This window comes from Orbicella faveolata, unplaced genomic scaffold, assembly GCF_042242905.1.
Source record: "Orbicella faveolata isolate gen_17 unplaced genomic scaffold, um_ofav_v1 contig_12, whole genome shotgun sequence".
NCBI lineage: Eukaryota > Metazoa > Cnidaria > Anthozoa > Scleractinia > Merulinidae > Orbicella > Orbicella faveolata.
In genome coordinates, this window is record NW_028301539.1 from 29,837,642 (window position 1) to 29,852,828 (window position 15,187).

The 15,187-nt window shown below is 40.8% G+C and overlaps 1 protein-coding gene across 3 annotated transcripts; it reads left to right on the forward strand.

Annotated features, from left to right (window-relative positions):
- The first annotated feature begins 105 nt into the window (after positions 1 to 105).
- LOC110060411 (uncharacterized) lies at positions 106 to 14,205 on the forward strand. 3 transcript variants are annotated; one of them, XM_089283240.1, is made up of 13 exons: positions 106 to 324; positions 486 to 595; positions 1,812 to 1,986; positions 3,291 to 3,404; positions 4,113 to 4,189; positions 5,622 to 5,898; positions 6,201 to 6,351; positions 7,148 to 8,840; positions 9,679 to 9,915; positions 10,231 to 11,020; positions 11,446 to 11,814; positions 12,256 to 12,301; positions 12,687 to 14,205. In XM_089283240.1, exons 1-13 carry the CDS (start codon positions 240 to 242, stop codon positions 12,742 to 12,744), a joined length of 4,182 nt encoding a protein of 1,393 aa, XP_089139366.1. In that variant the 5' UTR covers positions 106 to 239; the 3' UTR covers positions 12,745 to 14,205. The 3 variants fall into 3 exon arrangements, with proteins under 3 accessions (XP_089139366.1, XP_020622841.2, XP_020622840.2); XM_020767182.2 differs by having other exon boundaries at positions 5,622 to 5,841; positions 6,225 to 6,351; XM_020767181.2 differs by having other exon boundaries at positions 107 to 324; positions 6,225 to 6,351.
- The last annotated feature ends 982 nt before the right edge of the window (positions 14,206 to 15,187 follow it).

A 15,187-nucleotide genomic window follows, 5' to 3' on the forward strand; every position in this document is an offset into this window, starting at 1 on the left:
GCATGTGAGGGAATGCGATTTTTCAAGAGCTCGGATAGAAATCTGATCATGTACCAGTTCACCCCTTGCATCACGAGCGGAGGCCTGGTGAAGAGTTGTATCAAATTACATCCAAATAGACGAGACTTCCTGTCAAAGCTAAAAGTGGGTTATGGCTCGCAGTTTTTGCTTTCAACAAACAAATGAAATGTTCTAGTAGTAACAATAGATGAAGAAGTAGAAGTGTTTTTTTTCGAGAGATGCAGTGTCCCTTTTGCCAAGAAGAAGTTCGCAGCGAAGATGACTTGCAGTTACATTGTTTGGTCTGTTCGTCGGCTTATGCAGGTATTTACCGTTGATGTGCAATCGTCTAGAAAGCTTTACTCACTGTGTGTAAAAAGTTCAATGTTTGAGTTGTGAAAGCATGATGAAAGGTGTTCTCCGCTGGGAAAAAGGCGATTGAAGACAAATCCGTTTTTGAATATCAATTTGTTTGTGGTCAACAGAGCCTGGTAGAACTACAAGAACTCCCACAGTGGACAGTGTTGTAGTTCGCTTTCGCTGGGTCAAGTCGAGAGCATGCTTCGAGAGAGAAGTTCATCTCATTAGCTCACTGGTAAGTAAAGACATACAACTGGTTTATCGTAACTATTTCTGCAGGAAACCAGGGATTTTTCATTTACATCGCCTGATTCTTGGTGTTCTGTTACAATACTTTGTTAAATGTGGGATATCCGGAAGTTGAACTGAAGAAATTGATTGTGCTTTCGTTTGTTTACCTTTGACAACGCGTTTTGGTGGTCCCGAACAGCCTTCGTGAGAGCAAGTTTTTTAAGTGAAACGTTATTGAAAGTATTGTGGCTCGAAAAGCTTATCTAATGAATGCAACTGGTATTGGTGTCAATTTTTCTCGGCAGCCTATTTTGAATTTTGTGCAAGCTTGACCACTGTGGCTTGAGCTTATGTTTCAGCCCCCTCTTCATCAACGGTTGTATTTGTTTTGCTTCCACTTTCGCTTTCGAAGTAGGGGCAATTTCGACTAAAATTGTTTTACTTAGCACGTCAAAACAATTTTAATTTAGACAGACGTGTTTAACTTAACAAGATGGCTCTTCATTAAACTTTAATGGTTGTTCGTCGTCGTTAAAACCCACTATCTTTGCTAAACGAGATTACTTCGAATAATGCCTCTTCAATTATTAGTTGATTTTTTATAAGATATCGCTGACGTTGCGAGAGAGGCATGCCAAGGAAAAATATTTCCTTTTACCCTGAACTTATTCGCTAATTAATAAGTAGTTTTATGAATTTGAATACAAAATAAAGCCACCTGAAAGTTGAATGATTGAGAAGTTTTTGCTCCAGACAAGTTTTCTATGGAATGGGATGGACACGCTATATAATCAGGTATTTTAAGATACATGTTCCATTCTGATTTTGCAGCCAAGAGCTGAGGTGGGTTCAATTCCCGGGGTTCAATTAGCTGGTAAATTAGATGGTTTCAAACCCATTCAACCTGGCATTTCATGACCTGTGTTTAGACACCACAATTAATCCCCCAGACTCCAGACGGTGATCCAGATAAGTGAGGGATCTCAGGTCAAAAACCCAACATGATCAGCTACATGACCCAACAAATTAATTGAAAATTTAAATAATGATTTGATGGGAACAGTGGGAATTGACCCATTGGAATTCCTTATTGATACCTTGCCTTGAAAACTTATCTGGAACCCCGCCAGATCGAGCAAACAGGGTTATTGACCTTGCATGTAGTTTTCAACTTATGACTTACATAGAAACTTTTTAAGGTGTGGGTCAATTTTTTCTAGGCCGGTTCTGTTAAACTCCACTGGAAGGAAGATGAAGGACTGTATGAGTCAGGCACTGTTGGTGTTCCAGTTGGATCGCATACCTGTCAGTTAGCTATTGGTGGTGATGTTGTTCCTACTGAAGAATTTGAAGTTAATGAAGACAGTGATGTTATTTTTATAATACTTCAAGAAGGTACAATTCCCTTATTTGCTGAACTTGCTGTACATGTAATCATTTATTAGAATGTTGGAGTGGCAAGCTTGTTTAAGCTGGCTATTTTCAATCAATTTGCCACTTGAGCAAATAGTATTTTGCAATCTTCCCCACAAGGTCTCAAGCATCACAACGTAATAGTGCTCCACTTACTTTTTGACCCAGTATTAAGTTGGACTTTTATATTGACTGTATTAATAAAGAAAGCAAATATAGACAACAAAGTGTTATAATAATTCCTTTTTATTTCATTCAATATATATACTAGCCTTCTCGAGTGTCAATGAAAGGTTGTTGGCGGAAGGGTGGGACACCAGAAGGAGTGGAATGGTTTCTAATTTCCTAGGTGTATTTTTTCTGGCGGTGTTATGGACTAGTGGCTTGTCCTTGTGGGTAGTGATTTATTTTGCTTACTAGTCCACTGGCTAGTATTCAAAAAAGTGAGGCCCAGTTCAGACATTGAACTTTTCATGAGCCAAACCTAATATGTTGAATTTAAAAGTACATGAAAAGTTCAGCATCTGAATCAGTTAAGAATGGCTATTTGAATTTGGAACGTCTCAGTCGTTCTTCCCACCTAGCTCAGCCGGGTATTTTGGCTTTGGAACAGCTTTGATTCAGATGTCGAACTTTTCATATTCCGAACCTAATGAATATATTATTATAACATATTTTACAAGCAGTTTACACTTCACCTGAAAACCACTGACATTTGAAATGATTTGGTTCAATGTCCTTGTGGGTAGTGATTTATTTTGCTTACTAGTCCACTGGCTAGTATTCAAAAAAGTGAGGCCCAGTTCAGACATTGAACTTTTCATGAGCCGAACCTAATATGTTGAATTTAAAAGTACATGAAAAGTTCAGCATCTGAATCAGTTAAGAATGGCTATTTGAATTTGGAACGTCTCAGTCGTTCTTCCCACCTAGCTCAGCCGGGTATTTTGGCTTTGGAACGGCTTTGATTCAGATGTCGAACTTTTCATGTTCCGAACCTAATGAATATATTATTATAACAATTTTACAAGCAGTTTACACTTCGCCTGAAAACCACTGACATTTCAAATGATTTGGTTCAAACTAATTTAAGTTCAGCGAATTAAGTTCAACATCTGAATCAACAGGGGTACTTTTGATAATTTGGGTTGGTCCAAATTCATGAAAAGTTTGGTGTCTGAACTGGGTCAGTGCCAACCACTGACCATATAGCAGTTGACACTAAATACGATAGTATTGCTTTAACTTGTCCAAGTGTACTGAATTTGTCAATGTTTCGCCCACAGCCAACTATGGATATATGTTTGATGAAAATGACAGGGGGACACAAACCAATACTGGTGATGTGAGTTCTGATGGTGAAACAGAGCCAGTGGATGTGCACGACAGACCTCCACTTGGTAAGAAATTTAACAGTGCAAAGTCCTACCTGCTAACAAAATTATGAACAATACTCTGCAATTCAATGTGTAACTGCTAGTAAAACTAATAAACATTATTGTTATATGGCTAGCTCCATGAGTGGACAAGATGAACTGAATCCTGCAATGTGATTAGCTACCCGTGCGGGCGGGCCTCGTTTTTTTTTTTTTTTTTTTTTTGGCATGTTTATGGACCTCAACTCTGTCTTGGTCCATAAACAAGTGTAAAAAGGACTTGGCCAATAGCCAGCCATCTTGCATCTTTACCTCACACTAGGTCAATAAGCCATATTTATATCTTTTGGCAGGGATTTTTCTATGTTTATTGTAATAATTTAGATTCAAAACAAAAAAGGCCATTCATATGCATTGTGTCAGAGGAAGATGGCAGAAGAAGAAGGGAATCAAATATTAACAGAATAGTAACTGTGTAATATTAAAATTTACATGCAGGTTAGTGGTATCCTTTATCCATAACCACCAACATATTATCACTCCTCACAATGTCAATGTATACATGTAGCTTACAAAAAAATAGATATATTAATCCAGGAAGAGACCATTTTGTCATAAAACCTAATTCTCAGAACTAGCATCAAAGAAATTAATGGAAACTGGTAAGGGGAAATGAGAGTTTGATGTAATGAGACTGAAAGCAAAGCAATCTCATACATTGTACACTTATAGACATGGAATCAAGGGAGAACCGAACTGAGACTGCGAATGAAATGAGTCCACTATACAGAGAGCTGCTCCAGCATCAGGTAGAGTCAAGTTGAATTTCATGCTAGTATCATTAGTAACCATGCACTAACCATATTCTATTTAGAATCTACAATTCTGATTGGGTTTTTCTTTGTTGCATACAAAAGCAATAGCCTCCATTTGGCATTATTATAAAAATATGCTCTGATGTTTGTCTGCAGACATTATCTGTTCGGAGATGCAAACAGTTTTCTTAGAGCGTAGCTTAATTTTAAGAAGGTCACTTAGAGAAATCAAATAGCAGTGTGATGCTCAAAGAGTTCTTCTTTAAATAATTCACAATGATCTGATCACCATATTCAATGAACTTTTGTGAATGTTGTTTTCTTTCATTCTTTTCAAACTGAATTGTTTTCAGTGCCCAATTTTTGTAAACAATGTCAATTCCGGCTTGGTTCATGCTATGTAATATTTCTTTTATTTTTGTGGTGTTAAGAAAATCATATTCAGTACCAAAATTGAAACACCTTTAAGTGTTTGTGCTCTGTTTTGCAAGACGAGACAATTTCAGAGCAATAGTAAGTTTTACAGGATTCTTGTCCATTTAGTTAATGTAGGTACACAAGCTTTAAGCAAATTGCGGTAGTCTACATGCTTGATGATAGTATTTTTGAAAGACTTACCATTTAAGAGCACCATGACTCGGAAACATGTTTTTGTGGTAATTAAAAGTATATTCCATTTATTTATTTCCATTAATTCTCCCTGATGTTTCAGATATTATTGGCTTTGGAACTAGTAGATCCATGTTTTGATGTATTTTTGTATAATTTTGTATAGCACCAATTATTACGCTATGGTCACTAATAGCTATCAACACAGCAAAGTCCTTAAAGGAAAGTAGTGCAAAATTAATAAATGAAAATGGCAATGATTGTTACAGAAAGATTTCTGAAAAGTAATGGTTACAGTATAAACTTGACCTTATTTAAATCGTGAATATTTGGAACGTTTGGGCAATAATAACTGGAAATTTCAGCAGTTCAATCCATCCCAGTTGTGAAGAATATTAGACAAATAGAATTATTTGGGATTCATTTGTCCACATGAAAATTAAAATTGTTTTTTGAACTGTTTCCGTTTTTTCGCATTTTGCGTGGTGAAATAAGTATTCTAAAAAATGAATGATGAATAAGCTGTAAACTTAACATACAGTACAAATATGTCAAAATTATTTTGAGGTGAAGTATATTTTCACAGTCCAATCCAAGAACCTGTCAGGTTTGTTCCCGTTTATCTATAGTAAGTGAAGGAAGAGCTCAGCAAGAGTTTGCACTTTTCATTGCTGTTTCAAGGAGAGCACTGATAATGAGAAATGAGAAATTGATCAGCTAGATGCATCATCTCTGTTCATGGTTATTATTACTGCTAAAACTGTTGTCTGCATAGCAAAAAAATATCCAGTTGTTTCAAATTTGTTCCCCCATCTAGCTCAGCCATGGTGAGCCTTCCTGGGTTCCAGGAAGTGGAGTTCCGTCACCAGTAATGTCTGATGTTGACCTAAGTGCCCTTGCTGGTCAGCGAGATGATGATGATGATGACCCTCCCATACTGACACCTCAGCCAGATTCTACAGAAGAACTGCAGCCGTCAAGTCCTGTTCTGTTGCATCCAGGACTGGAAGCAGGGGCTCGACCAGGAGACCTGTCAGGTGAAAGTGATGGCCTTCAGTCACTTCCTGATGGTGGAGACGTTGATGATCAGAGTGGTAGATATAGATTTGAAGTTCATCTCAATAATAAGAAGTCTATTTGTTCTGTGTAGACTTCTTAACTTATCAGACTCTAGTAGCCCATCCAGCAAAGTGGCAAATATTAGTTAATGCCTTGATGCTGTGGAAACATTATGATAATAAGCTGATGGCATGTTAGGCATTGAACAGCTCAGTTTCAGGTTTCTCTTATGCTGGTGACCAAGCCTGAAAAATGATGGGCCAACTGGTTCATGAGTGTGTTTTTAAGTCATGCCCTGTGACTTTGTAACAACTGTTGTATGTTATGTGTTTTGTAGACTTGTTCTATGAATCTCTCACAGAAAATGAAGCAGAAGAAGTACTTTCCAGTTCAAGGCCCCCAGCCCCGCCCTCATCTGCCTCTCCAGTTCCTAGCAGCCACAGTGAGCATGACAGCCGAGTGTCATCAAGAGACAGTCCTGTCAATAGGTCAGTCAGTTCTGCTGTCACCAGAGTTTTAAGAGCATTATTATGTAATAAGGGCAGGAAATGATTCTCCAATATGTTTTCACGTGGAAGTTATGAAGGGAATCTAAATCAAATGCGACATTGTAATATCTTTATTTTTTAGTTCAAGTTGTCCATAATTTAATCCATTTCCATGTAGTTAATCATCTTCAAATCAATGACTTAAACGTGTTGGTGGACGTATGACGGATGTTTGTTTGACAGACTGAGTAGGACGCAAGCTACATGAAAATTAAGTTTTCCCAAAGGAGTCGAACCCATCAGTGACCTTTTTCAGAAAGGGGAGACGCATAGGAACTAGTTCATGTAATTAGGTTCAAGTGATCATTCTTGTGTTGCTTCAGCAGACTGATTAACATCTTTTTTGAAGTGGATGGTTTGATTTTAATCTTCTTCACAGCCATATCATGTTGTCAAACAGTGCTTCTCCTTACTAGTTTGGGAGAGGCATTGCATGATGACACAAATAATGCTTGCAAAAGAGGCTAGTTAAGCAAGGAATCCAGAAAAACACAAAAGGGAAGGTTACATGACAGTGTACATGTAGACAAAAACCTCATTGCTACTTAAGAGAGTTGTTATATGTGGAGCCAAGTTTAGTAAAAAGAACGATTCGGCTGTTGGTATTATAGATTATATGAATGATTGTATTCCTGACATACAGGATGAAAACATAAAATATGAAGACTATCAGTCAAGTTCGAGTATATAGACTCTTGACTTTCTACTAATCTTCCTGTCTACCTTTTACATCCAGTGTACCTAGTGAGGCAGGAACAAGAGACGACTCCGTTATAAGTCCTTTACTAGATGAGGCCCTTAGGCATGACAGCCCACCTCCTATCACTGGTACCCCATTGACTGAAGAAGAGCACAGAAATGTTGTTCCACGATACACCTCCCCACATGCCACACCGGTTGGAGATCATGACTCCACAGAAGAAACAGACCATGTACCACCCACTGTCCAGACTACAACTGAAGAGCAGCTTAGAGAACATGCCCATTCGTCTCTCAGAGCCAGTCCTCTTGGCTCTGTCTTGGATGCTGTTACAGTTCCTGTTGCTGATACCAATGTAACCTACAGCACACCAGCCGTATCACCAAGTGTTAACGAAATCACCTCATCTACTCAAAGACACAGCCCGGCAGGATCAGTGCACAGTAGTTCTTTGTTTTCATCTGGTTTACCATCTCCTATTATGTCTCCAAGAGGTCGCAGCCAGTCGGATACAGGCGTACCAGTGGCCTCAAGAGGAAGCCCTCCTGGGTCCATTCACACCCAGACACAACCACCATTGAGACCCCAAAGCCTTGGTGGATCGGGAAGCCTCTTTGGAACAGTTCCAATTTCAGTGGAGCTACTGACAACTGGTAACTCTGCATCACATTTGGAAAGTCGTCGGGGACCCATTTCTGGTGCAGAGGGGTCATCGATATCTCCTGTTGTAAGGCAAAGTCCCACAGGGTCCAATCACAGCACCAGCGTTCGCCCTCGAGGCGGATCAGGCCAGGATGCTGATGCTAGCCTTCACTCAAGTCAGAGGAGTACTCCTGTACTCTCTGCCCATGGTGAACCTCCAGCAGGAGCCAGTCCTTTTGTGGCACCACCAAGAAACTTGCATTTGACTCACCGAGATAGTGGAGATAGTACACCTTCAGTGCACAGTGCAGGACATAGAACATCAGGAGCGGGAAACCCCACAGAGCTGCATATGGAGACAGTGTATAGACAGGTTACTGACACAGCTGCAATAACCTCTCGTAATGGATCTACAGGAGCAACTCCAGTGATGTCACCAACAGGCTCAAGGGAAAGTCAGAGAGAAAGTGAGAATAGCACACCTTCAGTGCACAGTCCAAGACATAGAACATCTGGAGCAGGAAGCCCATCAGACCTCCTAGCGGAGAGAGCGTTTAGACAAGGTACACCTCCAGTAGTCTCACGTAATGGATCTTCAGCAGCAGCTCCTCCTGTGATGCCATCTAGAAGCTCAAGAGTTAGTCATGGAGAAACTGAGAGCAGCACACCATCTGTAAACAGTCCGAGGCATAGAACATCGGGAACTGGAAGCCCTTCGGAACTCCTTGCAGAATCCTACGGGCGAGGTTCACCTCCAGTACCTTCCCACGGTGGTCCCAGCAGGGCATCCAGAGGGCAAGGCCCAGTTTCTTCAATTCGAAGTCGAGCTGAGCATTCCTTTCGCCGTGTCGTGTCTCCTCCATTGTCGCATGAATCAGTTATTCCAAGCCGTGGAAGTGCATTTGCTACTGTGAATGGAGAAAGCGGACCATCTGCATTGAAACTATCGTCTGATTTGGAAGCTCTTAGAAAGGAAAGGGACACTCTGGTCGATGATTTCAGACAGAGGGCGGCTCATTATGAAGCAGAGCTTAGGAGAGTCAAGTCCAGGAATGAGGACCTTGAGCAGCAGATGCTGAGCATTGAGGTGGGTCTGCCGTAAAGCATGAGTAACAAACGTAATTCCAGTAACCTAATAGATGTTTTGAGATTGTTTGAGATTACAAAATAATCAGGTTAGTTGAAACCAGGGAAACAACGAGTTCACTCTCTTGTTGTTGCACTATTCATGATGCAACCATGCTGGTTTGAAGGATGTATCCCGTAGTGTTAAGTTGGAAGGTTGGGAAATTGAACCAATGTACACAAACATAATGGCTAGGACGAAATTCAGTTATCCTAAAAGAACTTCAATTCACTAGGCCTCAATTCATAATTCCTGTTACAGGCAGCCCGAAACTTTAAGTATCAACACAAAATTTGGCTATATGTTCGGAAGAAAAGTGATATTTTAAGCACCTTTTAGCTAAAGGCATTACACGTTTATTCCGCCAAAAAGTCACGAATAGTTGACAGGTTCTTCCATCTTTTTGGTAGTTTTGGAAACAACAGTGCTCACGTTTTACACAAATAGACTATCTGGCTCAAACATAGTTTTGCTATGTTTCTTGGTATTTGTTTTCAGCATCAGTGGCCTGTTTGCTATTTCTGTAATCCGAGTAAAAGACGTCTCTTTTGTCTTCCTCATTTTCAAGCTACCCTCTCAATTGCCACCTGATTGGTCGTTACTTGGTGTGAAATTTTCGCGCGCAACTATCAACCAATCCGACTCGCAATGTATATGTGTAGGTGTGGGTCATTGCTATAACGTTTTCTTTCGATCGACAGTCGCGAATGAGCGTCTCTTTACTCGGGCTTACATTCTTCCCGCTCTTAACCGCGTTCGACGACACAGAGGGCTATTAACTTGCACGTTGTCTGTTTAGACTGTAGCCTCTCTCGCCAAGCAAGATGACGAGAAAACACATGAACTGGAGCAGAAAGTGGTGGATCTTAACAGAACTTTACGAGAGAAAGACGAGGAAATCCATTCACTGCAGGAGTCTGTGAGGAGACTGGAGAGAACCAATCAGCAGTTGAAGGATGAGCAAGAGAGTCTGAAAACTGTCAATCAACTAAGCCTTGAAGAAATGAACAAGCTCAATTCAGACCTGCAACTAGAGGTTTGTTGGCCACATTGTGAAACAGTAATGTAGATATTCTTGCGAATTTGCACTTCTCATAGCAAGTTTGTGTTTTAGGCAGTTACACTTTAATACCAAGTATGGTTAATTTTCAGTGATAACTAAATTATTTAAAGATTTCAAAGCATTGTGCCCTGTGTGACTTACTGAGTCCCGATTCATGGTTGTCATTCTGCCATTATAGTCTGGCCCTCAAATTAAAGTATTCATTTCCTTCTTTTAAGCGGTAATTCTTAGTTTTAATGTCGTTTTGGCCGGTGTGTAACATTTGTGTGGTTAACTTTTATGTTTTAGATAGCACGTTTGCGGCGGAGATCTCTGGAATCAAACAGAGCCGGAGGAAAGATGATCGAGCTTCAAGTACTCAACAACACTCTCGAGCAGCAGGTCAGACAACTTCAACGAGACAACGACCGTCTGCAAACAAAACTAAAACAAGCAAAGCAAGAACTGGACACAATGAAAACGATAACAAGCAGAAATGGCTCAAGACTCGGCAGAGCCAAGAGCGAAACAGACTTGTCAAAGAAATTCGACAAATATACCTCATACGACAGACACAAGTATGCAGATCTGGAACCTACAGCAAGGTCTGTTAGCTTCGCCACGAGAAGCGACAGTTTGGGGCTCGGACCAACTCGGTACAGTTCGTTGGACACGAATTACACCCGATCCCACGACGCTGCAGTGTCATCTCCTGTTATAATGAACGGCTACGGCTCGCCGAGGTCTGAAGCCACGAGACAATCGTCGTCGTATACATCCCTCCAAGACAAGCTTGCGAGTACTTCGCGCAGAAGCAGGGCTACTGTCCCGAGGCACCGCGTAAGCTCGTTAGGAGAAGACAGCGATGTCTCTGATGATCTAGAGCATGGCTTGGGACACCATACTGCAACTCACCCGAGGTGGCGCACACAAAGCTCCGAGTCTTCCACTTCGTCTGTCGTTTCGTGGGATCGCGACTACAGGACAGATGCTGCGACGAGGCAACCAAGAGCAAGTGCCTACAGTCAAGACTCGTCTCGGTATCAACAAGTTGACAGAATCAGTGGGCGTAGAAGAAGACCTCATTCATATCATGGAGGTAAATGGATCATTACGAACTTGGCACAATCAGGAGCTTGGCATAATACAAGTGACCTTGTCTGTGCCTTGATCTTCGCGTAGCGCTCATCTCCCTAGCGTTGTGTGACGATCCAAATAAGGGCTGCGAGGGATACTACATAGCATGACATGCTAGTCGCCACCTGCTCGTCCTTGTACCCAAACCCCAGACGAGCAGGTGACTAGAGTAAGCCCGTAATTTTCGTAAATAGTTGTTAAAAAACGTGGCTTGGCCCTGTGATAGAGTGAAAACGAGCTCGCACTCAGGCTTGCTTATGTGTTAATTGTAATAATTATTGAAAATGTAAGCTAATGCAACATTGGCGACAGCTGAAAAGCTTACCGTTCTCAACAGTTGTTGAATGTCTTATATACCTTTCTCGGTTCTTACATTTTCCATTTTAGCAACGGGGTCCCTGAACGACGTTTTGGGCAGCAAAGACGACTACACTTCTTCGTACCACATCAAGTCTTCTCCTTACACCTATTCTCTGCGTGATGTTGGTCACCATTCCACCTCCTCGTCAAGTTATTCTACCAGTTCCCAGTCTCTTACAACCACTCCATACCATTCAGCAGTCACCGCGTCCCCTACAGATACGAAAGTATTCACCAAGCCATTTGCGCCCAAGTCAAGCAGCGATATTCAGGTGGGAATGGAGGTACTGGTAACGAGGTCACGAGGAGAGATTGGCCGCGGAGTTGTAAAGTATATCGGGCCGTTGCCAGGCCGCAAAGACACGTATATCGGAGTGGAACTGGGACCAGGTCATGGTGAGCATATATCTTTCTCGATTTTCTATGTGCCTGCCTTGTTTGTGTGGTGTGATACTGGCTGATGATAACGCGTTGATGATAAAAAAAGATCGTATTTTTAGTCCTTAAATTATGCCAGTAGGCAATAATAGTGATATATATTGCCAAATGCAGTCTTTTGGCTTTAAAGAAAAAAGATCAGAAAACACCTCGATTTATTGTTATCCGTGATTGATTACCTTGTTATGTCTCTTGAAGTGTAGTTATCGATGCAGCAGTAGCCTGTTCCAGATATTCAAGTGACTGAGAAAAACTCTTGTCATCGCGGGGAAATTTCTCTAAAGTCGTATTGCGAAATAAATCCTAGGCTGAGTAAGGAGAATTTGTACATCGACACAAGGTACCTGAAAGTAGAGGTTTGACTGCATTTTAGTTTGTAACGCATTTTGGTTCTTTCAGAGGGAAAGCACGATGGATCTTTGAATGGAGAAAGATTATTTTCTTGGTAAGTAAATCTGTAAAAGTTTGTGCAATAAAAACTAACGATAAAAATCACGACTTTTCGACCTCTTCGAAGTCATTATTATATCTTTTTTACTCACACTTGAAAATGACCTCAGAGAGGTCGAAACGTCGTGATTTTTTTCGTTAGTTTTTATCGTAAAATCGATCTCAAAGAAATTACTCATTAAGTGAAAGTTCATACTTAATTAATTCAGGATTTGGCTTGCATCATCGATTTCAACGCTGCACATCATCGAGTTATAACGCTTTGAATTCGCGATACACCGATGTTGATATGAAACGTAACTTGCGATGTTTCCCCGGTATTTTTCATGAGCTGCCAAAGTGGGAAATTCAAAAGTAATTTCTTGTTTTATTTTCTACAGTAAACCAAACAAAGGGATCTTCGTCTCCTTCAATAAAGTCGTCATGTGTTATGGGTGAAGGCTGCTCACTTGTGGTTTCTGCATTCCGAGTCTCGTGTATACAAAAGAGTTTAATTTAGACTCCGTAGCATCTGTTTCCTGCGGACGACATACTTGCATTACATACAGGCATAGAAGGAGGGACACTTCATTGTACAGGATACATGACGGGCCTTTTCAGTAACTCTCATGATTGCGACCCCAACGGAACGAAAACGCAGTCGTTGGATCGAGTGGTTTGTTTTTTTGTTCGTATATTTTAAAACCCGCCTCGACTTTTCAGATCGAGCGCAAGTAGTTCCATGTAAAATACATTCTCATTTCTTCTTAATCTGTGATTTCAGACTAGTTGCTAATAATTTCAAGCTTTATTACAAACAGTGAAAAGTAAAAAAAGTTCATATTTGTCCAAAGGGCGGTGATCTTCAGTAAACGGTAGATATCATCTCCAAACAATCCAACACTGGTGTTGATGTATTTTATCCAAATGTAGTATTGATAAGTTATTATATTTATTAGTCTTAGTCCCTCAAGCATTCGTTACATATTGTGTCTTATAGAATCACTTTTGGTGAACAAAGTTTAGCAGTCTTATTACTAAGTAACCGAGATGCCAGATATGTGCCATTTATTACCGGATATATTTTATACAGTGCACGTGAGATTTTACGCGTTGCTTTTATCCTCTTGCTTCAATTTGCGAGCCAGTCTGTGTTTTAAAATAGTCAGGCCTGCCAAATGATCAAAGGACTAACTCCGCCCCAAGCGGTTTGTCACCGGCGTGAACCAAGGAGCTATGAACACTTGGCACGAGGTGTACTTCGTTTAGTTTTATCTGACGAGAATTTTGCTGTCGAGGTCTTACATCCCTACATAATTCATAGAAGTGCCAAATGAGAGTAGAAGTTAGACTGCAAAACAGTCCTGTTTTTTGCGAACGCGAGCGACGCGGGCGGTATTCGAACGAATGGTCTGGAGCGATTGTGGAAACGGTGGGGATCGGAGGTGAGGCTCGTGCGCTTCACGCGCGAGGATCACGCTTACGGTGCTTTTTGCCTTCCGAATAGGGAAGAAAAAACGACTGCTTTGCGGTCTAAGTAGAAGTGAGCGTTGGACTTTAATCTCTTCTCAAAAAGAGACTCGGCTCACGGTCGCTCGCGGTCGTTTGTGGGGCCGTTTCTGACGTTTCTGGAGGCAAAACAAAATTGTCCCCAGGAACGGTCCCACAAGCAACTACGAAATGAGTCTCTCCCCAGGCTTCTCGTTTGTGTGGTGACGATATAGTTCTCTATGTGCGGTTTGTACCGTGGTATTCTCGTAGAACGCCAAGTGACTGTAACGTTTTCATATCATAGGACTTTGCATTTATCCACAGAGTCGTTAAAAAAATAAGTTCTTTATCACTATATATTCGCTAAAATAAACTATTCAACAGAATTGTATGATTTAACTGATTGTCAATAAACAACGAATGATATCACTTTGTATAAAACTAGTTTATTTGGTACAGTTTTCAAAAAGCCCCAGGGTTTCTTCAAGACCTTGTGAATGCAGGTTTGAACAGAGAAGGGAGTTATTAGATATAATAAATTCCGCGGGGCGGGAGTGCGGGGAAGGGGCTGGGATTGGACAAGTATTAAAACAAAATTGATCAAATTCCCCAGTGCAGGGAAACAAACGTCAATCAAAAGTATTAAAAAAGCCCCACCCCGGGGCAAAATATCTAAATACTACTATATAAAACAGATAAAAAACACACTGGGAAAGTAAGTTCTCCTTACCGCGTTTCATTTAATATAAAACGGAAGTGACTTTTAGGGTGGAGTTCGATTTCACTGAGTTTTATAATCAAATTTGTTCTTGAAGTTAAAAACTGTCTCAAAATAGACAGTGGCCGCGGCCGCACTAGAGAGTTAACCGGGTTATTTCTAATTAACTAATTACGGTTAACCGGGTTACCGAAAAATCGTGATGCGACCACTAATTTTGGCTGTTCATGGAACTTAAACCGGGTTTACGGTTACCATGAAAATTAATTGATGAACAATAGATTTTTTAACCGGGTTAGGTTAATTTTAAACCACCTTTTTCCGTGCTTTAACCCAGGTTAGTGGTCTCTTATCAGCAGTCTGATCAGCGCCGTGCACTGACTTTTTCGAAATCTGCCATTTTGTTGGTTTGTCTCATGACGTCAATTGAGTTAACCCACTTCATAACCCATTTCAGTGCGGCCGCTCATAAAATATAACCCCGTTATTTTATTATAACCAACCTTTAACCGAGTTAAGTTGTTTAGAATTTTTAACCAGGTTTCTAAAAAATAAACCCAGTTAACTCTCTTAGTGCGGCCGCAGCCAGTGTCGGATTAGATGTCAGTCTAGTGTCAGATAAATTGCGATTAAAACATTTAAAAACTTACCTTTCCCGAAGCGTAGGCTGTGAGAGACAGACATGGTAACCGC

What these genes read in the sequence shown, in the direction of transcription:
- LOC110060411 (XM_089283240.1), top strand. Translation starts at nt 240, where the DNA reads ATGCAGTGTCCCTTTTGCCAAGAAGAAGTTCGCAGCGAAGATGACTTG. An exon ending in TTCATCTCATTAGCTCACTG is followed by an intron (nt 596 to 1,811) that starts GTAAGTAAAGAC and finishes AATTTTTTCTAG; the next exon opens with GCCGGTTCTGTTAAACTCCA. An exon ending in GCACGACAGACCTCCACTTG is followed by an intron (nt 3,405 to 4,112) that starts GTAAGAAATTTA and finishes GTACACTTATAG; the next exon opens with ACATGGAATCAAGGGAGAAC.